We start from the raw sequence: 27,240 nt of genomic DNA, 5'->3' as shown, positions 1-27,240 counted from the left end.
ACTTGGGCATTTTCACTTAGGGGTGTACTCACTTTTGTTGCCAGTGGTTTAGACATTAATGGCTGTGTGTTGAGTTATTTTGAGTGGACAGCAAATTTACACTGTTATACAAGCTGTACACTCACTACTTTACATTGTAGCAAAGTGTCATTTCTTCAGCGTTGTCACATGAAAAAATAGAATAAAATATTTACAAAATTGTGAGTGGTGTACTCACTTTTGTAAGATACTGTATGTGTGTGGCCAAAATGTAAAGGTTAATATTCCTTTTATTTCCAATAAGGTCTTCACTTTTTAAAATCAGAACAACTTTTAAGGATGTTTTATTGCTTGTTATCCACTTGAGTATTTTAAATGTAAAATATATGTCTTAAAAAAACTTCAACAAAGTTTTTAGGACATATCTCCTATGTTCAGCCCCTCTCCACCTGCCACTGCTCCCCCTGCGGATATTACTGGCAATTGCTAGCTGTCAAAATGACAGCCTGGAATTCCTATGTATTACATAGCAGGAGCAGCTTTCAAAAATGTAGGCGCTATTGAGTATAATGACATGTTCAGCTAGCCTGCAAGTAATACAGTGTCTCGTTTCATTGCATTTACTATTTCATTCCTATGCAGATAAAATGATTTTACTAACACTAGGAAGTAAAATACGCAAATGAATTGTCTTTGTAGATCTGCCTGGAATTCAACTTTAAAGTGGACCTTATTCCCAAAAAACATGTTATTTGCACCTGGCTCAAGCTCCCTCCCTGCAATTAGATTATTTTTTTTTAAGGGTTAGCTCACCTTTTCATTTTTTTTTTCTGTAAAGGTAAATTAACACTGAAATCCGTCCACCCTTGCCCCAGTCCCTGCTGTACTTACCTCCAGGCTTGCTGAGCTGTCAGCACCCCCACAGCCGGTGCAGTGGTCCAAGGTTTTGAAGTCCCCGCTATTCTCCCTCTTCTCCATGCAGTGCTTCTGGGACAGACAGTGAATCAATCATGTCCAACCTGGAAGTGCTGCATGGAGAAAAGAGATTTCAAACCCTTGGACTGCTGGACCAGCTGCAGGGGAGGTAAGTACAGCGGGGATTGTGAGTAGGGTATTCGGTGTTAGTTCACCTTTACTGTACATTTTTTGGACCCCTTAGGTGTTTTTGACTTTTTTGTGCTGCGCAGGCTTTATTTATGCCTAGGCAAGAATGACGTTGCCCTCCTGGTGCCTCATGGTGCATGCATGTCACCATTGCCATGCGTATGTTTATATGGCAAAGCTCCCTGCCCAGCCTTCAAGACCCAGCAGAGACCTGCCGCACATCTGCACACATGCAGGGGGGTGCAGCATGCAGCATAAAGATGTTGCAGTTGTGGAGGTCCCAGATCTCAGTTATCTGCGCATGCAAAGGGAAACGTGGCATGTGCAAAGATTTAAACTTGCATAAAAAAGTATCGGTGGGGCGAAACACATCGGGGGGGGCATGGCCTGGATGGAACCAGGCTGAGGCTGCTTTTATTATACTGACTGTTGGATTGGGTTGTGTGTGGCGCTTGGGACCTTTCTTTCCTGCATGTGCAAATATGTGCGAGGAGGGGCAGACACCTTTGGCACATCTGGATTTTCAAAGATTGTGATGCTTATGAAGAGGGTGGAGCCAGCATTACGAGGACTGACGTTCCTCTATAAAAGGGATATGCAATTAGCGGACCTCCAGCTGTTGTAAAACGACAAGTCCCATCATGCCTCTGCCTCTGGGTGTCATGCTTGTGGCTGTCAGAGTCTTGCTATGCCTCATGGGACTTGTTGTTCTGCAACAGCTGGAGGTCCGCTAATTGTATATCCTTGTTCTATAAGGTGCTGACAGACAAGCTTTGACAGTTACCCAACAATAAAAGTCAACCAATGAGGCCAGCACTTATCAGCACAAGCAAACATATTGAGTACCTTGAAAAAGTATTCATACCCCTTGAAATTTTGCACATTTTGTCATGTTACAGCCAAAAATGTAAATGTATTTTATTGGGATTTTATGTGATAGACCCAGTGCTGTTTCTTGGCCTAGGCCAACAAGGCCCAGGCCGGCTCTTTGCGAGGCGCGGCATCCCTGCACGAAAAAAGCCCCCGTCTGCCGAGTCCCATCTCCCGCACACAAACCGCCCCCCAGCTACAGACCCCCAGGCAGGCGGCTTACGGCAGCCTGTAATGATGAAACAGCGGCGTGACTTGGCCGGGGAGGGAGGGGACTAGCGCCCCATAAGTGGCCAGTGATTGGCAACACTCTAAGCAACTGACAGAGCCTCCGCCTACCCTCCTCCGTGACATCTAGGCTCAGCGCAGGTGTGCTCACCCCGCTGTCTACTGTTACTAGTAAACACAGAAGCCTCAGTTCTGTGCTTACTAGTGACAGCCCTGAGAGCGCATCTCTCCCGCTGGCTTCCACAGAATCTCCCAGCTGCTGCACCAAAACAATGTAGAGACACTTGCCCGGTGCTGTGTGATTATGGGCAGGAGTACGGGGCGGAGCATTACTTCAGACGTCCGGATGGCGAACCCCGTGCCTGATGATCCCACGGCTGCCACTGGCAAGTGAAAAGAGTTGCAGCCACACTGCCTGGGTAAAGCCAGAAAGAAGTGGGGGGTATCTTATGCAAAGTTGAGGAGATACAGAGGGAGCTGAGTTAAAGAGATGCAAAGCTTAGCTGTTGGGGGGCTGCAGAGATAAGCTGTAAGAAAAGGTGCAAAGGCGAGTTGTGGCCAGAGATGCAGAGGTTAGCTGTAAAAGGGGGGAAAGTGTGATGAAGTGAGCTGCGGTCATTGAAGGGGGAGGCGTGCATAGGTGAATTGCAGAAGGATGGGGGGTGCAGAAGTGAGTAACAGACATGGGGTGAAGGGGTGAGTCGCAGAAAGAGGGCGCAGGGGTGAGTCGCAGAAAGAGGGCGCAGGGGTGAGTTGCAGAAAGAGGGCGCAGGGGTGAGTCGCAGAAATAGGGCACAGGGGTGAGTTGCAGAAATAGGGCGCAGGGGTGAGTTGCAGAAAGAGGGCGCAGAGGTGAGTCGCAGAAAGAGGGGGCAGAGGTGAGTTGTAGACAGGCGGTGCAGATGTGAGTTGCCAAAGAGTGTGGGTGTGTGGATGTGAGTTGGAGAAGGGTGGGGGGGGGTGCAGAAGTGGGTTATGCATGGTTGGGAATGAAGAGGTGGGTTGTCGATGGGTGGGAATGAAGAGGTGGGTTGTGGATGGGTGGGAATGAAGAGGTGGGTTGTGGATGGGTGGGAATGAAGAGGTGGGTTGTGGATGGGTGGGTGTGCAGATATGAGTTATAGACACGGGGTGCAGGTGAGTTGTGGATTGGAGAGTAGTAGTATGTTGTGGATGGTGGGTGTAAAGGTGAGTTGTGGCAGGGGGTGCAGAGATGAGTTGCGGACAGGAGTTCAGAAGTGAGATGTAGATGGAGGTATAGAGGTGAGTTTTGGACGGGGGGCAGAAGTGAGCTGCGAACAATTTTGGACGGGGGTGCCGAAGCAAGTAGTGGTTGGGGGTGCAGTCAGTGCTGTTTCTTGGCTAAGGCCCAGGCCAGCACTTTTTTTGGGGGGCGGCATCCCAGCACGAAAAAAGCCCCCCCCTTTCCCGAGTCCTGGCTCCCGCAGACAATCTGTCCCCAGCTACAGCCCCCAACTGGCAGCGGGTGGCTTACTGTAACCTGTAGCTGCGCTGTTTTCTGGTGGTGACTTGACCGGGGAGGGAGCACTTAAAGCAACTGACGGAGGCTCCGCCTACCGTCCTCCGTAGCATCTATCGCAACTTCCTCCTGCCTCCTGCCCAGACTCTCTGTGTTTACGATTGGAGAGAGGAGGATGAGGGGTACCACCAGGACAGCCAGGTACGATTCTAATACCTCTTGGGCATTTTTTTTCTGTTCGATAAGCTGCACTTATGGGACTGTAGTGATGGGCACTGATAAGCCTCCACTGATGGGACTGTACTGATGGGCACTGATAAGGCTGCACTGATGGGCACTGGTGGGACTGCACCGATGGCACTGTACTGATGGGCACTGAAAATAATAGATACAACATTTGAAATGGTATACAAAACAACAAAATATACAAGTAGGCACTTGGTACCCACAGAGAGGAAGAGGTGGAGCTCTGAGAGGAAAAGGTGGAGCCTAAAGAGGAAGGGTGGGGTTTACAGATGACAGTGCTGGTCTTAAACAGGAAGGGTGTGGCCTTGACAGGAAGGGGTGGGTCATAATTTAATTAGGGGGTGCACGAGTTTAGTCAGGCCTAGGGCAGCACAAAACCTAAATACACCACTGGATAGACCAGCACAAAGTGGCACATAATTGTGAAGTGGAAAGAGAATGATAAATGGTTTTCAATTTTTTTTACAAATAAATATGTGAAAAGTGTGGTGTGCATTTGTATTCAGCCCCCTTTACTCTGATACTCCTAAATACGAACCAATTGCCTTCAGAAGTCACCTAATTAGTAAATGGAGTCCACCTGTGTGTAATTTAATCTCAGTATAAAATACAGCTGTTCTGTGAAGCCCTCAGAGGTTTGTTAGAGAACCTTAGTGAACAAACAGCATCATGAAGGCCAAGGAACACACCAGACAAGTCAGGGATAAAGTTGTGGAGAAGTTTAAAGCAGGGTTAGGTTATTAAAAAAATCCCAAGCTTTGAACATCTCACGGAGTAATGTTCAATCCATCATCCGAAAAATGGAAAGAGAATGGCACAACTGCAAACCAACCAAGACATGGCTGACAAAATGTGGAAAATTTCAAGGGGGTGAATACTTTTTCAAGGCACTGTACACCTATTTATTAGTGCAATGTTGCTTTAGATAAATAAGCTAACATTTTGGACCGCACAGGATTTTGACATGGAAATTCCACTATCGTAATCCATGTCACTTTCAGCTTTTTGGTATAATGAATCTTTGTACGACCCTGTTTCCCATACCTTCCCAAGTAACACAGACATGACCACCATTCTTACATCCTCAGCTCCACAGCTCGACTCTCTGCCCTTACGAGCACAGGCACCTTTTATTTATCGGGAACAAAAGGGATGACAAACAGGAAGTCATGGCCCCAACAGCCAATCGCTTCCTCCATGCAAAATGACATCACAGGAAATGACAACAGTAAAGGGGAGAGCATCCACAGGAGTGGGGGGGGGTGCCCCCCGCCCAGCCGCATGCATGCACATCCACCATTTTGGTCAGCATGGAGCCTATTCAATACTGCTCAGAGTAACCAGTATCTAGTAAGATCATTCTACTTGTTCTTACAGGCTTGAGAAGATCTGCAGGGACATTGCTACTGCTGTTGTCAATATACGGTACGAGTATACCAACAAGGCAGATATCAATGTCCCCTTATAAAAGCAGATATGTATCCAAAGGGATAGCGTAGCCACAACAGAGATATAATATGTTTCTCTCGTTATGCGGACTTCGCTTCTCTAATGTGCATAGACATTTGAAGGCAAGAAGCCCAGCGCATTGCGCTTGATACTTACAAACCGGCAAATGCCCACAGACACAGAGAACACGTCTCCAAGCCCATGAGAAGGTTTTCATACTGACGGTTTTAGCGCTGGTCCCGATTCAACACAAGTGCGCTCTGCTAGAGCGCTCCTCGGTTAAATCAGACACAGGGAGACAGATGACAATCTATAAAACACACATCCTAGAATAAAATGTCCACATGAGTCCATATAATAAAATTTCCACAACAATTTCTTCCCCCCAAGGCGACATACAGTAGTAACCCAAAAAATACCATTTGTGGCTGGGTCAGGTCAATGGGAGGGCCATTGACGGTCAATTAACCAGCCTGATCCCAAAAAGCACCTGCAGCATCAGGCCAGCTCTCCTTATCTCTGCCCCCTCTGCATTCCCTTAAACACAAATGCTCAGCCAACTCGAACGTTCCTGCTTATGACATCACAGTAAGACAGCTTTGCCAGAGGGCGGTCATGTGACGCATTTCCCATCCTGTCGTGAGAAGCTTTAATATAATAACTTACACTACGTGCTCACTGAACCTACACTATAATTCCCCATTAATATTCACACCACCTGCTAAGATTTGCACAGCACGGCCTTCAGTTGACACAATGATCGCAGCGCTGGCAGGCACAGTTAATGTTTAATCTGTGGTTTTCCTTAAACACACAGACGTGGCACGGATTTTATGTCCCCAATTCTGCCGGTTCAGCTGCTCCTGCGGGCTGTGCTGGGATACGAGGAATAAAAGGGCCGCTCGCCTCTAACCACCCACTTCGCTCAGCGCTGCAAATCCGTATCAAATGCTGATTCATCGGATACATTGTCCCATCCGGCAACTTCTGATGAGCCTGGCAAAACGCAGACTTAAATTTCACCAGCCGGGGGGGGTCAGGGTGACTAATTGTTTATGGAGGACACAAATCTTTTTGCCCTTCAGCGCCACAATGCGCCGAGGCCAAGGTAAACCTTCTGCAGGGGAAAACGGTTTTGGCATTAACTGGAAGGAGATTGTGTAACGTCACCGGTTTCATATTTCTAGTAGAATGCCAAGATTTTTTATTTTTTTTACAACCCCTCCCCCCTATAAAAAAAAAAAAAAAAGATTGAATTTTCACTTAAGTTCCGTTCACATCTGCACGTTTCTTGTGCATTTTAGGTGCAGTGCTTTCAAAAAAAAGTCCTGCATGCTGCATCTTTGATGCGCTTTATAGAGTTTTATAGAGTTCAATGGTAGCGCTCCTAAAACGCACCTAAAATGCAACACAGTCTAATTGCACTGCACATACATAGACCAGTCCTTAGCATCTCCGCGCTCTACCTCCCCGACTTCATCTTCGTTCCAGTGTGCTGGCGGTCCTCTTCTGGCCTGAATGACATTTGTGTCATTCTACCCAATTCCTGTGAGCCCAGTCTGTTGTTTGCACCCCCCCCCCCCTGAAGGGGGCACCATCATGCAGGCTGGGCTCACATTATTCCACACACATCATCATGTGAGCACCGCTCAGTTCTGGAAGAACACCATACCCCTACCACTGTCAAAAGAAGAGAAAGTATTGGTGAAGTTGCCGGACCAGCTAGAAGACTATAGACTGTATAGAGATTTAAAGAGGGGCTTCAGGGGAAGGCAGGTGGAAGGTTTAAAAGCAGGAGTTCCCCTTTATTGTTAATAATTTCCTAATTTTTAGCTACATTAAAGCTAAAAACTCTGGGCAAAAAAAAGTTTTCCTATGCAATTGGGCTATGCCCGCAGTGCATAGGTCAACTGCTCAATTTTGTCTAGGGGATTGGAGAAAGCTTATACTCACTCGATTCTCCGCTCCACCAGCAAAACGGTGCTCCCCCACGATCCAACTGTGGACTGTTCCTGATGTACTCAAGTCCAGAGCAGGTCTATGGGCGTGATGATGTCAGGAAAAGTCAACCGCACGTGTCTGCTAGACCGCGCGGGGGTAGTAGCCACAGATACTGGTCTTGTGTGTGGAGGAACGGAGGATTAGGCGAGTATATCTCAGCTTTCCAATCCCCTAAAGAAAATTTTTTTTTGCCTTGGGGTTGGCTTTAGGCTGGGTTCACACTGATGCTGGATGCGGCTTGCAGCAGGGGGCCTGGTGTGTCTCTGTTCTCTGTTTTGGGGCGAATCGGGTCCAAATTTTTGCTTGAATTCAGCCCTGAAATGGAGCCAAAGACGCACAGGACTCCATTGAGAGCAGGTCAGAATCTCCTGTGATCCGAATTGGATGCAGAGAAACCCGCATCCAATTCGATCTAGTATGAACCTGGCCTTAAAGAACGAATCCAACAAAAGTGCTGATTGAAACAAGAAAGATGGCCACTAACAATTTGTATCTAGCAGGGCCAGCTCCCGATCATGTGACCACTGTGACAGCCAGCCAATCATAGTGGTCACATGATCGCGAATACTTACTACCCCCCCCCCCCACGCTGGACGGGAAGGTATTAAACCTGAACTCCAGGCAGATATAAAAGTCACATAATAACCATTAACCATCAACCACTGCCATTTTCATTAATACTTCATTAAATGTATATTTTAAAGCCAAGCAGTGTTAGTACCTGAATTTGACCAGGTATCAGCCTCCTGCAGTCAAATCATATATAACAGAGCTGGCGAGTGAGAGGAAAAAGCAAGTACAAGAAGCCAATCAATTCATGTGCAGACAATAAGCATGCTGATAGGAGGAGAGAGCGGAGTGAAGGGGAGATGAGCTCATCACTGTGCTGCTTCTCTTTTCACTGTCCAGTCACAGGTGGGTCCAGTGGGTTGAATGATGCTAGCCATCAGATTAAGGACATCTAGTGGCAGAAAATAATGCTGATCAAAATGAGGATCATATTGAGCCGCTAGTGGAAGAAAAGAAATACTGCGGATCAGATTGAGGATCAGAGTGAGGACACCTAGTGGTAGAAAAGAAGTACTGTGGGTATGAGTAACCCTGTGGATTGAAAGTGAATGTTGCAGCATAGGGTTTATCTTTTAAAGCAGAGTTCCACCCAAAAGTGGAACTTCCGCTCTTTGTACTCCCCCCCCCCCCCCTGCCACATTTGACACCTTTCGGGGGGGAGGGGGGGCAGCATACCAGTCTTTCACAGGTATGTTTTCCCCACTACCGGGAGCCTCAGCCGCAGGTATTGATGTCACAGCTGGGGCTCCCTCCCCCCCCTGTTGCCGGGCCAGTAAGAGAGAGAAGAGGAGCCTCGCGCATGCGCAGTAGGGTTCCCGGCGTGAAGCCGAAAGGCTACACTGCCGGGTTCCCTTACTCGGAATGGAGGCGGCATGCACCCGACAACTGATGGAAACCTCAGCTGCGGTGCCGACATCGCTGGACTCCAGGACAGGTAAGTGTCCGATTATTAAAAGTCAGCAGCTGCAGAATGTGAAGCTGCTGGCTTTTAATTTTTGCAGCGGTGGACGGACCTCCGCTTTAATAGGCTATTCATTTTTATCTTGTTATTTTTGGCTGTAGTTTTGTTTTAAGCTGTATGTAAAGTAGTACTGTACTAGTACTGTGATGGAAGCAATCAGAAAAAAAGTATTGGGGGGGGGAACTATAGGAAGATCTGACACACTCTGTGCCTTTACACTGTCGCCTTACTAGTAACTAAAGCAGGTCCCGATGGAAGGCAGGTGGGACTGCAGATGTGAGTGACATTATACATGTTGTAACGTTTTGTACTTTGTTTTTTGTTTTCCAATATAGACTCCTTCTAACCCTCCCATCATAGAGGTTGAAGAAATGGAACCAGTTTCCCCACCATCGCCCCCACCATCACCCCCACCGGCACCCCTGCCAGACCAGTTTAAGCCCATAACGTCCGGCTATGAAAAGCACTTCATGCCGACCCTTGAGGAAGTCATGGGTTTGTGCTAATAAGGAAAAAAATGAAACCTATTCAACAATGATGCCACAAACACAAGTGATCCATCACAGAGGTGGAAGAAATGGAACCAGTTTCCCCTCCATCAACCTCACCAGACCAATGTGGTGCTATAGCATCAGACTGCAAGTAGCACTTCGTGCCAGCTCCTTAGAAAGTGATGGATGTGTGCTAATAATGAAAAAAGTGAAACCTGCTCCACAATGATGCCACAAATACCACTGATGGAGTTCTCCCATCACAGAGGTGGAAGTAATGGAACCAGTTTCCCCACCATCACCCTCAATGGCACCCCCGCCAGACCAATGTCCATCTACGAGAAGCACTTCATGCCGAACCCCGAAGAAGTAATGGGTTTGTGCTAATAATGAAAAAATTAAACCTATTCCATACTGATGCCACAAACACAAGTGATGGAGTTCTCTCATCACAGAGGTGGAAGAAATGGAACCAGTTTCTCCACATCACCCTCTCCGGCACCCCCGCCAGACCAACGTAAGCCTATAAAGTCTGGCTTCAAGAAGAACTTCATGCCGACCCCCGAGAGAGTGATGAATTTGTGCTAATAATGAAAAAAGTGAAACCTACTCCGCAATGATGCCACAAACACAAGTGATGGAATTCTCCCATCACAGAGGTGTAAGAAATAGAACAAGTTGCCCCACCATCACTCTCACCGACACCCCAGCCAGACCAGTGTAAGCCCATAACGTCCGGCTCTGAGAAGCACTTCATGTCCACCTCCAAGGAAGTGATGGATTTGTGATAATGAAAAAATGAAACCTACTCCATAATGATGCCACAAACGCAAGTGATGGCATTCTCCCATCACAGAGGTAGAAGAAATTGAACCAGTTTCCCCCCCCATAACCCTCAACAGCACCCTCCCCAGACCAGTGTAAGCCCATAACTTCCAGCTCTGAGAAGCACTTCGTGTCGACCCCTGAGGAAGTGATGGGTTTGTGATAATGAAAAAATTAAACCTACTCCACAATGATGCCACAAACGCAAGTGATGGAGTTCTCTCATCACAGAGGTGGAAGAAATGGAACCAGTGTCCCCACCATCACCCTCTCCAGCACCCTCCCCAGACCAGTGTAAGCCCATAACCTCTGGCTATGAGAAGCACTTCATGCCGACCCCTGAGAAACTGATGGGTTTGTAATAATAATGAAATGTATTAAACCTACTCCACAATGATGCCACAAACACAAGTGATGGAGTTCTCTCTTCACAGAGGTGGAAGAAATGGAACAAGTTTCCCCACATCACCCTCAACAGCGCCCCCACCAGACCAGTGTAAGCCCATAACGTGCCAACTCCTGAGGAATTGATAGGTTTGTGTCATTAATGAAAAATGGAAGCCTACTCCACAATGGCGCCACAAACACAGCTGATGGAGTGAAGCTGGAGAGAAGAGTGGGAAGGACACATCAGATCATCAGATCTTTACGGTTTCAGCGGTTTACAGAGGTGTGAGGTTTCCTGCTTACTCTCGCCTCCATACTGTTTGTTAATTAGCAGGCATGCATGTCAGGACAGGGTTATTATGGCTGTCATACAGCTTCAGGGTATACAAGTAAAACAGAGGGTGCTCAACCTGTCCGACAAGACTGTCTCCTGATTTATAATTCCTTGGATATGTGCTTTATGCACCAAACTCTAGAATCCTGTCTACCCGCTCAGTCATGGTTACCTCATAGCCCAAAGCGCAAAGCTCACAGCAGTCAGATTTCTCAGGGCAGACGGTGACAAAAATGAAAAGAATGACCGCTCATTGCTCCAGGCACAAAACGTTCAATAAAAATATATTGCATTCAAAATGGACATAATGTAACTTAATGTATGCGTAATTGTGAAAGGGCCCTAAAATTGTTGTCAGGCATATCCCATATTGGGACACTTCAAAATCTGCAATGTCTGCAATTTGCACCAATGCCCTGTTGGTCCTAGACCCTTTCTTACCTGCGTTTTTGTGATGCCCTGAGGCACATCTCATTGTTGGATTTATAGTGTGAGTGGGAATTCTGCGTCACAGGTCCATGACGCATGTGCCCGGTCTTTTCCTTCGTGGGAATACAAATTAGCTTTTCTTTACAAAAAAAGGTTTCTATTTTTTTAAACTTTTTTAATTTTCTTTTTTACATTTTCAAAATGTTTCTTAAAAAGAATTCACTGTTACTGTTCTACCTAAGTACACATTGCTATTTGCCTTACTAAGGCCTTTGTGTAGACAGGAATGTCAGCCCTTCCACTGGGAGAGCATAACTTTGTATTGTGCACTATGTAATTTTACTCACAATGTACTTTTTTTTAAATAAACAGTTTTTATAAGATCTTCAGGTGTCTCAGATAACTTGTTAATCAGATATTTTGGAGTCTGTACCTAAAGTCCCCATGCTGCTGAATCAGCTGAAATTCAAGACGCAGATGGCCCTGCAAACAACACCTGGCTCCAAAAAGTTAATTTAACCAGTTAAGGACTGCGTTATAGTAGATTTACTGTATATATACAAGATTTTGCACTTCTGCCTAGGGGGCACATGCACACACAGCCAGTGGGCCTCTTCTGCTGTAATGATTCACAGAAGAAGCCAATTTGCGGGTGCCAGGCACTGGATATCCTCCGGCACCTGTCGATTGTTGGGTAGACACACAGAATAGAGATTTGCATATGTAAACACGGCAGAGCTCCATTCTGACAGGAGGGAAGGGAAAGATTTGGTGTCCCTGCAAAGCAGGGAATAAAAGTTATCGCTTCCCTAAGTAAAAGCAGCACACATAGCATAGTAAACATGGGCTAGGCACACAGATAACCCTTTGATTGCCCTAGATGTTTAACCCCTGTCATTAGTACAACCACAGTGCATATTTTTAGCACTGATCACTGTATTAGTGTCACTGGTTCCTACAAAGTGTCAAAAGTTTCAGTTAGCGTCCGACTGTCCGCCACAATATCGTAGCACTGCCATAAGTCGCTGATCGCGACTTAAAATGTCATTTTTTGTGAGATACTCCCAAAAGGAACACGTCTAAAGGGATGCAGGCCCAGCAGATTTCCTCATTAGTGCTCTGCAACTGCACAGCAGACTGATAATTATGAAACCACTCCCATGAGACCCATCCAGCACAGAAGAGGCACAGAAGAACAAACAGGGATTTCTTCAGAATAACAAAAGATAGGAATCTGCAACAAAGGTTGGTATAATCCTTGCAATGTACATAGATCACCCAGAGGGGGAATGTTTTTTTCACAACAAACGGGGAGTTATGCCCTGTACACACGGTCGGACTTTCCGACAGAATATGTGCGATCGGAGCTTGTTGGAAATTCCGACCGTGTGTGGGCTCCATCTGACTTTTTCCATCGGAATTTCCGACACACAAAGTTTGAGAGCAGACTATAACATTTTCCGACAACAAAATCCGATCGTTCAAATTCCGATCGTGTTTACACAAATCCGACGCACAAAAAGCCACGCATGCTCAGAATAAATTAAGAGATGAAAGCTACTGGCTACTGCCCCGTTTATAGTCCCGACGTACGTGTTTTACGTCACCGCGTTCAGAACGATCGGATTGTCCGACAACTTTGTGCGACCGTGTGTATGCAGGACAAGTTTGAGCCAACGTCCGTCGAAAAAAATCCGATGGATTTTGTTGTCGGAATGTCCGATCAATGTCCGACCGTGTGTACAGGGCATTACGTTTAAAGTTTTGACAAAAAAAACAAACCTGGAAGCTGATTAGTTTGTGTGCAGAGCTGCACCAGATTTTGCACTCTCCAGTCTTAGTAAATCAACCCCCATAGGCTAACATGGAGGGGCACAAAAATAAATATCAGACCTCTAAAAGCAGCATTTTTTGAACTCACGAGGCCAAAAACAGACAGAATAATTGACTCTAAGTGAATATATATTTCTTTAAAAAATATATATTAATATTCTTCTTCCTAACTATTGTCTGTGCATTATTATCTAATGAAAATAGGTAAAGAGTACCTGTCTCTCATAAACAGCTTATTGGGCAGAACCAATGTTCAACCAACATATCAGGAAGAAAAACATGACTGTAATTAGGGATTCATGGTGGGCCGATGCATGAAAACTGAGTGAACGAAACAACTTGCCCATAAAAAGCAATGATAATCCCTAGTTTATTTTCAGAAATTGACTGTAGAAATGGCAGTTGGATGCTAATTGCTTTGAGTAATGGGAATTTGTTTTGAAGCACGTTTTCATATTTTCATCCATGTTTTTCATGCTACAGTGATGGCGTTTTAGGGGGAGTTCAATGAAGCAATACTCTGAAATATCAGGCATTTTATGTCCCATATTTATACAGCACCAACATTGAATGCTAGACTTGATAGTTCAAAGACCATTTACATCATTCCCTGCCCCAGAGGAGCTTACAATCAATTGTTTCTTCATGGCATAGTTGTTATACATCTATAAGCTATAACCGTATGACCATCCACCTAATATTGAGTACGTCTTCCTTTTACCACCAAAACAGCCCTGACCCATTGAGGCACGGACTGCACTAGGCCTCTGAAGGTTTGCTGTGATATCTGGCACCAAGCTGTCAGTAGCAGATCCTTTAAGTCCTGTAAATTGCAAGGTGCGGTCTCTGATGGATCAGACTTGTTTTTCCAGCACATGCCACAGATGCTCAATTGGATTTGGATCTGGAGAATTTGGAGGCCAAGACAACACCTCAAACTTGTTGTTGTGCTCCTCAAACCATTCTTGAATCATTTTTTCATTGTGGCAGGGCGCATTATCCTGTTGAAAGAGGCCACTGATGTCAGGGAATACCATTTTCATGAAGGGGTGTACTTGGGTCAGCAACGATGTTGGGGTAAGTGGTACGTGTCAAGTAACATCCACACGAACGGCGGGAGGCAAGGTCTCTCAGCAGGACATTGCTCAAAGCATCACACTGCCTCTGTCGGCTTGCCTTCATCCCATACTGCATCCTGGTGCCATATTATCCCCAGGTAAGTGATGCACACGGGACTCGGCCATCCACATGATGTAAAAGAAAACGTGATTCATCAGTCTGGGCCACCTTCTTTCATTTGTGTGGTCCAGTTCTGATCCGTGCCCATTGTAGGCACTTTAGGCTGTGGCCACAGGTCAACATGGGCAGCCTAACTGGTCTGCTGGTATGCAGCAAACTGCAATGCCCATTTTTTTCTGCTTTCAACACATCTTCTTCATGGACAACATGTTTACTTGCTGCCTAATATACCCCACCAACTTTCAGATGTCATTGTAATGAGACAATAAATGTTATTTACTTAACCTGTTAGTGGTCATAAGGTTATGGCTGATTGGTGTATATACACTACGTAAAGATGTATTGTTCTTAAAGTGAACTTGCCACTTCTCTGAAAAAACCCAGCCAGTAGGTGCCAACTGTCCCGGATTTGCCGGGACAGTCCCACATTTTGGCTCTCTGTCTTGATGGTGCTGTGCCTTAGGATCACAGCATCACTCTTATTTGAGTTACTGAACATGCACAGTAACTCAGAAAAAGGTATTAATTGAGGAGATTGTGGCTGCAAGTGAGGTGAAAACCCAGAAAATGAGCGTTATCTGGACAGGATAGCCCAGAAGGTGGGCATGTCCAGTGTGGGCTGAAGGTAGGAGTAACAGTTTTCCATGGACTTGGTCTAATATATTGGTAAGGGTGAGTACACCATAATGGAAGAAGCCGATTACTTACCTCCCCGGTAGGTGACACATAAAATTTTTGCTGTCTTCATGGGTACCGCTGTTATCTGATACTTCCAGATGTGTCAGATAGAGCGTCCACACTGATCACCATTTTCCTCACACTGGCTACAACAGGTTGGTTATGTAGTGGCCAGGGAAAATGGGGACTATGATGCCAAGAGGAGTCCACAGGCAGAGTTAACAGCGTATCGGCATCCAAGATCATAATGCTGGTAAGTATGTAAGCCTAGGCCAAAAAATGGCCACCTTCTTTGCGTATGGCTTTGCGAACTGGATGCCACTGGTTGTGCCAAGTTAGCAAATCAGTGATCTGGTTTTTATCACCTTTGAAAGCAGCGGCGTTATGTGGCACAGTAAGCAGACATCTTCATCCAACACCACCTTCACCTACTCAACAAGGCTGCCTCTACCACCAATCTGTAGCAGACTTGTATTGTATTCCTGAAAGTTTTCAGAGAACATGCGTTCCCTCGTGTCACCTATTCCTAGTGAAAAAAAAAATCATTTGTCAGCCAGAAAATGCCCACTTAGACTTCATATAGCTCTTTTAATAATAATTTTGAAAAACAAACATATAGATTTGAAAGGTTTTGTTTTAATTCATACTGTAGACAAAGCCTTGCTCATTTAAAGAAGAACTCTGAAGATAAAAAAAAGCAACCCAATTATCATTTCTGAAAAACTACAAGATTTATGTATTCAAAATATTTTGGGGTTTGCTAGTGCGGTATTGAAAAATTGGCTTGTGGATGTCAGTGGTCACTTCACCCCAACATGTCAAAACTGAGCAAGAACCAGTGTGGACGGGCTTAGGGCATGTGCTGATGACTTCAGTTTGAGATGCTTCCAAGATCATCATTGACAGGTGCATTTGACTTGCTTCAAGCAGGTTCTGCATTTGCATAGGATTGCACGGGAAGGCAAAACCCATTTGAAGGAATCAAAGCCATCGACACAGGCCCTGCTGGCTACAAACAATACAATCTCATTGTACAATGTACTTTAAACTGGTTATACTCCTACAAATCTGATTGTACAATATCCTTTAGAATTACCATAAGTATGTAATTTGATGGTCTACCTTAACAACTCCAATTCAGATCTACTCAAGCAGATCCTTGTACTACATAGTAGACATGTGCACAGCCAAAAAATTTGTTCATTTTCATTTTAGTTTCATTAGTTTATTATTTTTTTCGTTTTTCGGGTCATTCGTTATGATCGCGATTCGTAAATTTGTTCATTCGTAAATGCGTTAATTCGTAATTCGAACATTCATTCATTCGTACATTAGTAAAATCGTACATTTGTAAATTAGAAAATTCGGAAATTTGTAAAGTCAAAGTTTGAAAATCCAAAAACCTGAAAATTCAAAAATCTGAAATAGTAACTAACTATTAAATTATAGGTATTGTAATTTCCTTTCAAATTTGACTGTCAGTGAACGTAACAAATACAAATTTAACCGAAGTTACGAATTATCCAAAACGAATGCTGCATCTAAACAGATGGAATGGAACAAATTAATAATCAATAATAATAATAAAACATTGTTATTATTATTATTTATTATTATTATTATTAATTCATTACGTTCCATTCCGTTTTTTCGGATCATTCATAACTTCGGATAAATTTGTATCTGTTACGTTCACTAACAGCCAAATTTGAAAGGAATTTACAATACCTATAAATTAAAAGTTACTAGTAATTACTAATAGTTAAGTTATTATTAGTTAACTATTATTTCAGATTTCCGAATTTTCGAATTTACGAATTCACTAATTTACTAATGTACGAATGCACAAATGTAAATTGCAAATGTACGAATGTCCAATTTTATCGAATTTACGAATATTCGGAAAAAATTAGTTAAACAGGTTTTCATTAATTTGGATATTCCCGAATTAACGAATTTGTCGAAATTCGTTAAAAAATGAATTCGGAACTAAACGAATTGCACATGCCTACTACATAGTCTTTGATAGATCTAAACTAGATTGTACACTCAGTTTTGTAAGATGTATGGTCAGCTTTAGTTTACTAATAACTATGTAAAGGTGAGGACCCACCTCAATAATCCTTTAGGTTTTTAAGCTAGCCATACACAGCTAGATTTACTCTCATTCAACCCTTGAGTGCCTGCAGGGCAAATTTTAGTTGATTCAGCATCAGTTGGCAAAACTTCCAGCTGTCTATGATCAGCCTTCGGTCCCTTTCACATGGGTGGACTGATCAGGTCCACCTGTAATTTTCGGTGGACCCGATCGGACCATCCATTGCCCTCTATGGAGCAGCAGGAGTCAATGGACATGTGTCTGTTGACACCCGATCCTTTCCACTAAAAACAGACGTTCCCCACACATCTGGAACAGGCAGTCCATTTACATCCAACCGCCCATAGAAGACAGTGGGCTGTGTCCAATCTGCATAGGCAGAGCTGACAAGAAAAGCCACCCACCTGCTTAGCAGACAGATTCCCCGCTGAGCAGGTGGACTCCTGGAGGAGTACACCTCATGTGAAAGGGGCCTTATCCAGTCTAAACAGACAGGCATTTACACTCCAATTGTTGGTAGATCTAAAGGAGACTGTACATCCATATTGTGGGTGGTCAGCGTAAAGTTGACCAAGATAGATATACCAAGACTAGGGCCAAGACAAGGGGTGGGCAGGAGGGGCACCACAAGGAGATGGGGGGGGGGAGAGGATTTGTGCTGAAAGGGGGAATTTGGGGGGGCAGCAGGGTGCAAGTATTGTTCTAGGAGGGGAGATTCGGAGAGGGGTGCTAAGAGTGATGATTTTGGAGGATTTGTGTTGGGAGGGGGGATGGGGGGTAAGAAGATTTGTGCTGGGGGGAGGAGTTAGGGAGGAATTGGGCTGGGAGAAGGTATTTGAAGTGGGGAGGAGAAGATTTGTGCTAGGAGGGGTGAATTTTTTTGAGGTGGGGACATTTAACCACTTAAGCCCCCGGAAGGATTTATCCCCCTTAATGACCAGGCCATTTTTTGCGATACGGCACTGCGCCGCTTTAACTGACAATTGCGCGGTGGTGCAAAAAAATTTATGTCCTTTTTTCCCCACAAATAGAGGTTTCATTGGGGGGTATTTGATCACCTCTGCAGTTTTTATTTTTTGCGCTAAACAAAAAAGACTGACAATTTAAAAAAAAAAAAAAAAAATCGCAATGAGCATATATTTATTGGTTTGTGCAAAAGTTATAGCGTCTACAAAATAGGGGATAGATTTAAGGTATTTTCTTTTTTTTTTTCACACGAGTAATGGTGGTGATCAGCGATTTTTAGCGGGACTGCGACATTGTGGTGGACAGATCAGACACTTTTGACACTTTTTTGGGACCAGTGACATTTGTACAGCGATTACTGCTATAAAAATTCACTGATTACTGTATAAATGACACTGGCAGGGAAGGGGTTAACACTAGGGGCGATCAAGGGGTTAAGTGTGTCCTAGGGAGGTGTTTCTAACTGTGGGGGGGGGGTGGACTGACAGAGAGAGATCGCTGTTCCTAATCACTAGAAACAGAGGATTACACTGTACTCCACTGACAGAACAGGGATCGGCTTTGTTTACTTTGGCAGATCTCTGTTCTGTCTGTCTGTGGAGCGATCACGGGTGGCACGGGCATTGCGGCAGCCAGCCACACACATCAGCTTGGGCGCCGCGTGCGCCTGCTGTATCTATTACATGAAGCACTGTACCGGTATGGCGATTCGCGCAATAGAGCCACCCTGCCACAGTATACCTGCGGCGGCTGGTTGGAAAGTGGTTAAGCTGGGGGGATTTGGGGATGGGGGGGGGCAAAGATTTGTGCTGAGAGGGGGATTCCAGTGGGGGTGGGGGATTTGTACTGGGAGGAGGGGGAATTTATGCTTAGGGGGTAAGCATGCAGATTAGTGCTCAGTGTTTTTGTGGGGGGATTTTTGCTGACACGTAATGCTCATACATCTTGGGAGGGTGGCGCAATTTGGTTAGCTTGCCCTGTGCTCTAAATGACCTTGTCCCGGCACTGACCCAAGACCTATATTGTGCAAGGGTCTGCTTGACTGGATACAAATTGAATGGACTGGTTAGGTCTTTCCACATATTGCATAGTTTTAGTAACTTTAAATAAAATTGTGCAAGTTTAGTACAATCAGATTGTATTGGGTATCGTCATGCTAAGCCTGACTCAAACAAAAAGCTGTCCATAAGAGTTTTCCCGGCTTTGCTCCTGTATAAGCTGTGCTATCAGTCAGCATGATGAAGTAGAGGAGGGGGCATAGACATACTGGTTGCAAGGGAGTTGTGCTCTTGAAGTTATATAATTTGAACCTTAAAGTGTATTTAAACCCAAGAACAAAAATGTAATATATTGCAGCTTACAAGTCCTTAAATGAGGTTGCTGCATTAGTTTTCCTTTTTCAGGCATTATCCCCTCCCTTATTCTTCACCTGGTGATCCTTCCTGTAACACACTTCCTGTCTTAGGGTGACAGCACTCACTCACTGTACCATTTCAATGGAGAAGCAGCGTTGACACCCTAGGACAGCACTACAGAACACTTCTGCATCTCCTCAATTCCATAACACAGGGGAGAGGTGTTCTGTAGTTCACAGAAGCGACTTAGACAGTCCCGATAACACTGCTTGAGATAATACTGCAGAATTCACACTCACTGGATTTCAGGCAGGACCAGCCGGTATTGAACAAATATAACAAAAACACTTTTGATGGTATATGTAAAGTGCAACTTTACTCTCTCAATCAACATTGACTATATGTAATCCTTAGGCTTCTAGCATTAGAAAATAGATAAGAAAGTAAATCATAGTTACTTGTTTAAACTTTTTTTTTTTACATTTCTACTGTTAATTCCCTGTGCCTAGGCAAATGATCTCATACATCCCAGGCTTCATCAGGAAGGGAGGAGGAATTTTCTCATCTAAGCATGTCCTCTTGCCTGCATGCCTCAGCTAAGGGCAGATGGACTCCAGGAAGTATATGGTAGATGAATCATCTGCCCATTGTCAAGATGGCCATTGCCAGAAATGCTAGGGGGTGTTTAGGGTGATTTGTTTAGCAAAATAAAGCACAGACACATTAATAGATGGGTGAGTTTGCTTTAAATAATACAACTGAATTAAATAGGCTTTGTGGTGCTCAGATGCAGTGTAGTTCCCCTTTACCAGAACATAAGGAGGCAAATAAGAGAAGTTCATTGTTAGGGTTTACATACACTTTAACTTCTCTACCACTGCAACAATAAAATGTATATTGCTACATGGTGGTATTTTGTGGATAACAAAATATATATTTCAAACCATATAGCACGCTTCAATTAAATCAGAGTTCTTCTTTTAAAAAAAAAAAAAAAAGTTAGACTAATGCTAGATTAAAAATTCTATAAAATGAGAGATCATTCTTCAATATAATGTATGTTACAGTTCCCTGACCTATATACACACTATTTATCAGAGCTGGGTTTGCTCACAATTGTCATGGATCACGTTTAGGGTATTTCTGAAACTCTACTGCATCATTGTTCATCTCACATGACCACGCAACACTGGCATGTCTTCTTTTTCGTCGGAGTGCTCTTATCCCGTGTCTCGGCCGTGTTGGCCCCGTGGTTGGCATCAGTCTCTTGAGATTTTTGTAATAGGGGCTGGCTTTCAGGGGCAGTGCTGGTTTCTCTGGTCCCAGGCTGGTTGGAGGCTGAGGGGCCTTGTGGAGGATTAGAAGAGCGTTGCTCGTGTCCTGAGGGCGTTACCACTATGACTTGAGATATCTGAGCTTGGTTAACTTGATTCTGACCTTCAGATAACAGTGACTGGCTGGGAATTTTATCTATACATGGCAGTGTTGTGCATACCTCCTGGTCACTAGGTGGCAGCACTGAGCTCTGAGTGTTTTCTAAAGGCATGGATGCTGAATCCGGAGTCTGGTCCTCAAAATGCAATACTGAGCCCTGATTTAAGCCATCTGGTGTCTCAAACTCTGTGCAACCTGCCACAGGCTGCTCTGCTTCCTCTTGGATGTCCAGTAAAACAGGATGTGCTCTTTCTGTCTCTAAAGACAATACAAGTGCTTCATCTGCGGCATGACCTTGTTCATGGCTAATTAACACTGAAAATTTGCCTTCCTCCAGATTCTGGCTATCATCTTCACTGTTGTGCATCTGTGACTCTGGGCAGAGCTGTTTCTTAGATAAAGATGGCTTGTCACCATCCTGGTTCTGTTGATCGGCTATTTGTTGGTCTCTAAGGTCTACCAGTTTTGTAATTTCATCCAGTAGTGATTCCCTGCCGTTCTCATTAGGTTTGAACAAATCGTTGTTCAAGTCTTCCATTGGTTGTGAGTCATCTGTTGTCTGACTAACACTTTCTAATTCCTTTGTAGGACTCATTAAGTTTTGGCCTTCCTGCTCCAAAGTCTTCTCCAGGGAATCAAGCTTCTGGTTTGGAATACTTTGGACTTCATCAACAGCATCTTCATCCAGCCTGACTTCTTGAGGATTCCCGCCTAGATCCTGATGTTCTCCTTCCTGATCTTGAAGTTCCTGGCTGTGTCCTGAATTTTGGATTTCGTTTTCTTCTTTGGAAAAATTGTGGCTACCATCTGCTTCTTCTTTGGGGAAATTGTGGCTACCATCTGCTTCTTCTTTGGGGAAATTGTGGCTACCATCTGCATCTTTTTGTACAGAACCATCCACATTTTGGCTTGGATGTGTCTGTTTATCATCAGGTTCCTTTGAGTCTGAAGGTTCTACATCTGGTTTGTGTTCAGCTTTATGGTTTTCTGATACATTTTTAGATCGAGGAGCCGGGACAGGATGTCCATCTTTCTCTGTGCTAGAGGTGGAGTCTTTTTGGGATACAGTAAGCTTTTCTCCATGACTGTCACCCAGTTGGTTGGCTTCTTCTGTAATTGGATGTTCTTTAAGATTTTCGTTTTGATCAACTTGTTTCAGGCTTCTTTCACCATTCACAAGTTCTTTGTGCACTGTAATATCCTGAAATGAAATTTAAGTACATGTCAGTCAAAAGCAAAACAGTTACAAGGCAGGTTTATGTGCTATAGCATTTTGTTATTATGGTACAACAGGCCACCCTGCTGTGTTAAAGCGGAACTTTACCCACAACAACTTGCTTCTTGCTGGAAGCTGCCATTTTGCTGAAACCCAGAGCCCCAAACAGCAGTAAATCATAAAGTGACTAAGCCCATTGATTTAACGGTTTCAAAAACAGTTAGGCTCGGTTCACACATGGGCGGCACGACTTGCAGGTCGCCTCAGCGAGGCGACCTGCAAACGACTGCCGGGGCGACTTGCGAGACGACTTCTGCATAGAAGTCTATGCAAGTCGCCCCAAGTCGCCCCCAAAGTAATACAGGAACCTTTTTCTAAGTCGGAGCGACTTGCGTCGCTCCGATTAGAACGGTTCCATAGCACAGAACGGGAGGCGACTTGTCAGGCGACTAGGTCGCCTGACAAGTCGCCCCAGTGTGAACCGAGCCTTAGCAATCCCCAGCATTCCAGGAATGTAACTGTCACATTTGCTTGTGTCCTCAACCAAACTGTCAAACCATCAAATGGCTGGTGTCATAACTGATCACACGTGCAGCATCATGGCAGTTGCAGATCAAACAGAAGCAGCGTCCTTGGCTGTAAAGGATAGGAGGGTTTAATTCTGCTGTAAGGCTGTCAGCAGATTGGCCTCTACAAATTCAGCAGAGCCTAAAAATGGAGAGCAACTGAGCATGTGCGGAGCAGGGTGAGACAGTGTATTACTAGATTTTAAACAGTATAGACACTTATTTTAAACGTTTTACATAGATATACCTGCAAAATGGGCCAGCCTGAAGTGATCTAGCGGGAATACCCCTATAATACACAAGCTTAATGTATTCTAGTAAAGTTAGTCTGTAAACTAAGGTCTGTTTTGTTAGTTTATAGCAGTAGTTTGTTATTTTATAAACTTACAGCAGGCCGTGGCCATCTTAATTGTGGCCTGTGTAGTCAGTGCAGCACAAGCAGTGTAATAGGTTTCAGGTCAGGTTTCCATAGCAACGGCAGTGTCAGATGAAGTTGCCACCCCTTCCCAGAAGGCATTGCAAACAGGAAATGATGCGATGGGCCATGGCCAGGGAGGAGGAAGTGAAAAATGAATACAGCAGATATACAGTAGGTGCTGAGAATTTTTTTTTTTAAATATCCAATTCGTTTACAGTGCGCAGTTTAGTGAGGGATGCTGAAGAGTTGTAAAAGTGGGTGGAACTCCACTTTAAGTCATATAGCCATACCTCCCAACTTTTTGAGATGGGAAAGAGGGAAAGAGGGACACCTATTAGCAAAAGTATGCAGGCATAGGACCCCCCCCCCACACACCTCTCCCCCCCATTGCATCCCACCCACCAGCAATGTACTGCGGACTGCTGCTGTAGGTAAAGCAACGTATCCCACCCGGCCCCCGCTGTGATTGTACTGTGGGAGCCTGTCAGTTATTCAGGGATGGGAAACAGAGATCTTTGGTAAAAAAAAAAAACAGCATGCATCACACACACATTACACATAGTTAGGCACACATTTAACCCCCTCGATCGCCCTAGATGTCAACCCCTTCTCAGCCATTGTCATTAGTACAGTGATAGCGCATCAGTATGATTACTGTAATAATGTCACTGGTGATGTCAGTGGTTCCCCCCCAGCATAGTTAGTGTCAGATTAGCATTGTCCCATCCTGGTGCTATCCCATTATAAGTCGCTGATCGCCGCCATTAGTAGTATAAAATAGTAAATAAAAATTTCCAGTATATTTAGCATAGTTTGTAGGCACTATAACTTCCATGCAAACCAATAAATATACACTTATTGTGATTTTTTTAAAAAAACAATAATATGTAGCTAAATACATTTTGGCCAACATTTATGAAGAAATTATTTTTTTTTTAGTTGGATAGGTTTTATAGCAGAAAGTAAATAGTTTTCTCTTCTTCAAAAAAGTTTTTTTTTTATTCATTTATATGGCAAAAAAAAAAACCCCAACCCAGAGGTGATCAAATAGCACCAAAAGAAAGCGTTATTTGTGTGAAAAAAAATTATATATATTTAGTTTGGGTACAGAGTTGCATGACCGCACAATTACCAGTTAAAATAGCGCAGTGCCGAATAGCAAAAAATGCCCTGGTCGTGAAGGGGGTAAAATCCTCTGGAGATCAAGTAAAGGAGAATAAAAAAAAAAAAAAAATTGTTAAACCCACAAGTGCTTGGTTTTTTTTTTTTTTTAACCACTAATATTCCTTTATATTGGCTTTAGAAATTTACAAATGCAGCAATTTAGAATTTGGATGAAAGGTTTAGCACTGGGAAACACTTTTTGAAAGATAAAACGTGCATTTTATATACATCTATATAGATCAGACCAAAATGAGGGACAAATGAGGGAGGAAAGAGGGCAGAGGGACTTTGTTCCAAATCAGGGACAGTCCCTCGAAATCAGGGACATTTGGGAGCTTTGCTTATGGCTACTGTTCTGGTGTTCTCTGAACATCTTGTCCTGTGCAGGTCAGACATTCCCAGCTCCACCACACGTGTCTATCTGCTGGTTCTGTAATTATGTATGCCCCAAGAGACTCCTGTGACTTGGCTGATTATATAGTTATATAACAAAATAAATCTACATAGGGTGCCAAGAGTGATGTAACAGGACTTGTATACTCTCCTTGTGCCCTACTGGATGTAGTAGGACTGCGTGCCTGGCTGGCTATGTGCATAAGACAAATTGTAAGTGGGATTATAGATTTAAAGCTGAACTCCAGGAATTTAAGCTACTTTGTAAAAACTACAAACATATTTTGAGTTAAGTCCAACAAGGTGCGTGCCACCTCCTGAACTTATCACTAATACATACAGTACATCAGACAGGTCTATGGAGCTCCCGGGAACACAGCTATTACTACAGTTCCCAGAGCTCCGAGGCTAAACCTTCTTGTCTCAGCTCCTTCAAGAAGAGATCCAGCCTGTAAAAAAAAAAAAAAGTCAGCAGCTACAAATACTGTAGCTGCTGACTTTTAATATAAGGACACTTACCTGTCCAGGGATACCGCAATGTTGGCACCCCAAGCCGATCCGTCCATCGGCTCTGGGTGCAGGCACCGCCATCTTCACTAAGGGAAACAGGAAGTGAAGCCTTGTTTTCAACTGCGCATGTGCGAGTCGCGCTGCACTTTCTGAATGGTCCCGCTAACTTCAGTACCAGAAATGTTGTAGATCGCTGCACAATGATTGTGGCAATCTTACCCGGGAGTAGGAGCGGGTACCGGGTTTGATAGGTGCCAAACGTGACAGCGGAGGCGGGAGTAAGCAAAGAAGTGGAGCTTCCCCTTTCAGCAGCAGAGTTGATGCAGCTGCTGATATTACAGAAGCCTTTGTATTATGTGAACTCATTCACAAAACACAAAGGCTTCAAGTGGCTGTAAACCGCTGGATGTTTTTTTTTTTGTTTTGTTTTTTTCTTACCTGCAAGGTAATGTCATAATGTGCTAGTATGCATCTTATACTAGCACATTATGTGAAACTTGCCTGAAAAATGAAGCATTCAAGCCATACGATGTCATCACTGGAGGCCACTTCCATCTTCACCCATCTTGCTTCCGGGTTTGCGGACTCCAGCTCTGTGACTGACCGGAGCCACATCACTCCCCCACATGCACACGGGAGCTGACGTTCATGGCACAGGGCTCTGAAGAAACGGTACGGGTGGCCGTTCCTTCAGAGCGCATGCGCCAATGATGTCACTGGCTTCATGTACAGTAAATAGCTCCTAAACGGTGCACGTTTTGGAGATATTTACACTACCTATAGGCAGTGGCCTCGCTAGGGGTGGCTACTGGGGCTATAGACTCGAATCTGGGGCCCATAGCCCCGAGTCTCTTACCTAGGATTGGCTCTGGGCTCCATCTGCTCAGCTGGTGGCCAGGGAGGAACAGGACTAGTTAATGTTATCAGGCACAAGTTGTTATCTATATTCAGCAGTTCCAACAATTTAATCATTGTCCTGATGTCCACTTCTATACCATATCTGCCAGGCGATGTAATTGTCGGGAACCACAGCACAAGGATTACTCCGCTGGGACTATTTGATGATTTTCAGGCTCAGGTGGAGTAATCCTTGAGGTGGAGTAATCACCAGAGGTAAACACTTGAGCTGAGGGGTTAAACAGTCCTGTTGCTTCCCCTGGCCCCCAGCTGAGCAGAAGTTTTTTTTTCCATAATTGATGCAGACAAGGGGGGGGGGGGGGGGGGGGGGGGCGGATGAGATAGAGATACACACACACACACACACACACACGCAGTGGGGACGGAAAGTATTCAGACCCCCTTAAATTTTTCACTCTTTGTTATATTGCAGCCATTTGCTAAAATCATTTAAGTTCATTTTTGTTCCTCATTAATGTACACACAGCACCCCATATTGACAGAAAAACACAGAATTGTTGACATTTTTGCAGATTTATTAAAAAAGAAAAACTGAAATATCACATGGTCCTAAGTATTCAGACCCTTTGCTGTGACACTCATATATTTAACTCAGGTGCTGTCCATTTCTTCTGATCATCTTTGAGATGGTTCTACACCTTCATTTGAGTCCAGCTGTGTTTGATTATACTGATTGGACTTGATTAGGAAAGCCAGACACCTGTCTATATAAGACCTTACTGCTCACAGTGCATGTCAGAGCAAATGAGAATCATGAGGTCAAAAGGAACTGCCTGAAGAGCTCAGAGACAGAATTGTGGCAAGGCACAGATCTGGCCAAGGTTACAAAAAAATGTCTGCTGCACTTAAGGTTCCTAAGAGCACAGTGGCCTCCATAATCCTTAAATGGAAGACGTTTGGGACGACCAGAACCCTTCCTAGAGCCAACCGTCCGGCCAAACTGCTATCGGGGGAGAAGAGCCTTGATGAGAGAGATAAAGAAGAACACAAAGATCACAGAATTGTTGACATTTTTGCAGATTTATTAAAAAAGAAAAAAAAACTTAAATATCACATGGTCCTAAGTATTCAGACCCTTTGCTCAGTATTTAGTAGAAG

At 44.4% G+C, this 27,240-nt stretch overlaps 2 protein-coding genes across 4 annotated transcripts in view; one reads left to right on the top strand and one right to left on the bottom strand.

Annotated features, from left to right (window-relative positions):
* The window catches only part of IL27RA (interleukin 27 receptor subunit alpha), a 68,890-nt gene extending 57,153 nt beyond the window's left edge, over nucleotides 1-11,737 (top strand). For all 3 annotated transcript variants that reach the window (XM_073622755.1, XM_073622754.1, XM_073622753.1), the window contains one exon: nucleotides 9,224-11,737. In XM_073622755.1, the coding sequence (XP_073478856.1) occupies nucleotides 9,224-9,394 (171 nt within the window). In that variant the 3' untranslated portion in view covers nucleotides 9,395-11,737. The remainder of the gene's footprint in view (nucleotides 1-9,223) is intronic.
* Nucleotides 11,738-15,678: 3,941 nt separating this feature from the next.
* The window catches only part of PALM3 (paralemmin 3), an 82,419-nt gene continuing 70,857 nt past the window's right edge, over nucleotides 15,679-27,240 (bottom strand). The window contains exon 6 of the mRNA XM_073622752.1: nucleotides 15,679-22,158. Within this exon, the coding sequence (XP_073478853.1) occupies nucleotides 20,695-22,158 (1,464 nt within the window). The 3' untranslated portion in view covers nucleotides 15,679-20,694. The remainder of the gene's footprint in view (nucleotides 22,159-27,240) is intronic.

This window comes from Aquarana catesbeiana, linkage group LG03 (assembly GCF_042186555.1).
Source record: "Aquarana catesbeiana isolate 2022-GZ linkage group LG03, ASM4218655v1, whole genome shotgun sequence".
Classification (NCBI taxonomy): Eukaryota; Metazoa; Chordata; class Amphibia; order Anura; family Ranidae; genus Aquarana; species Aquarana catesbeiana.
Note: the sequence above shows the minus strand (reverse complement) of the source record. Positions and strands in the feature narration are given on the sequence as shown.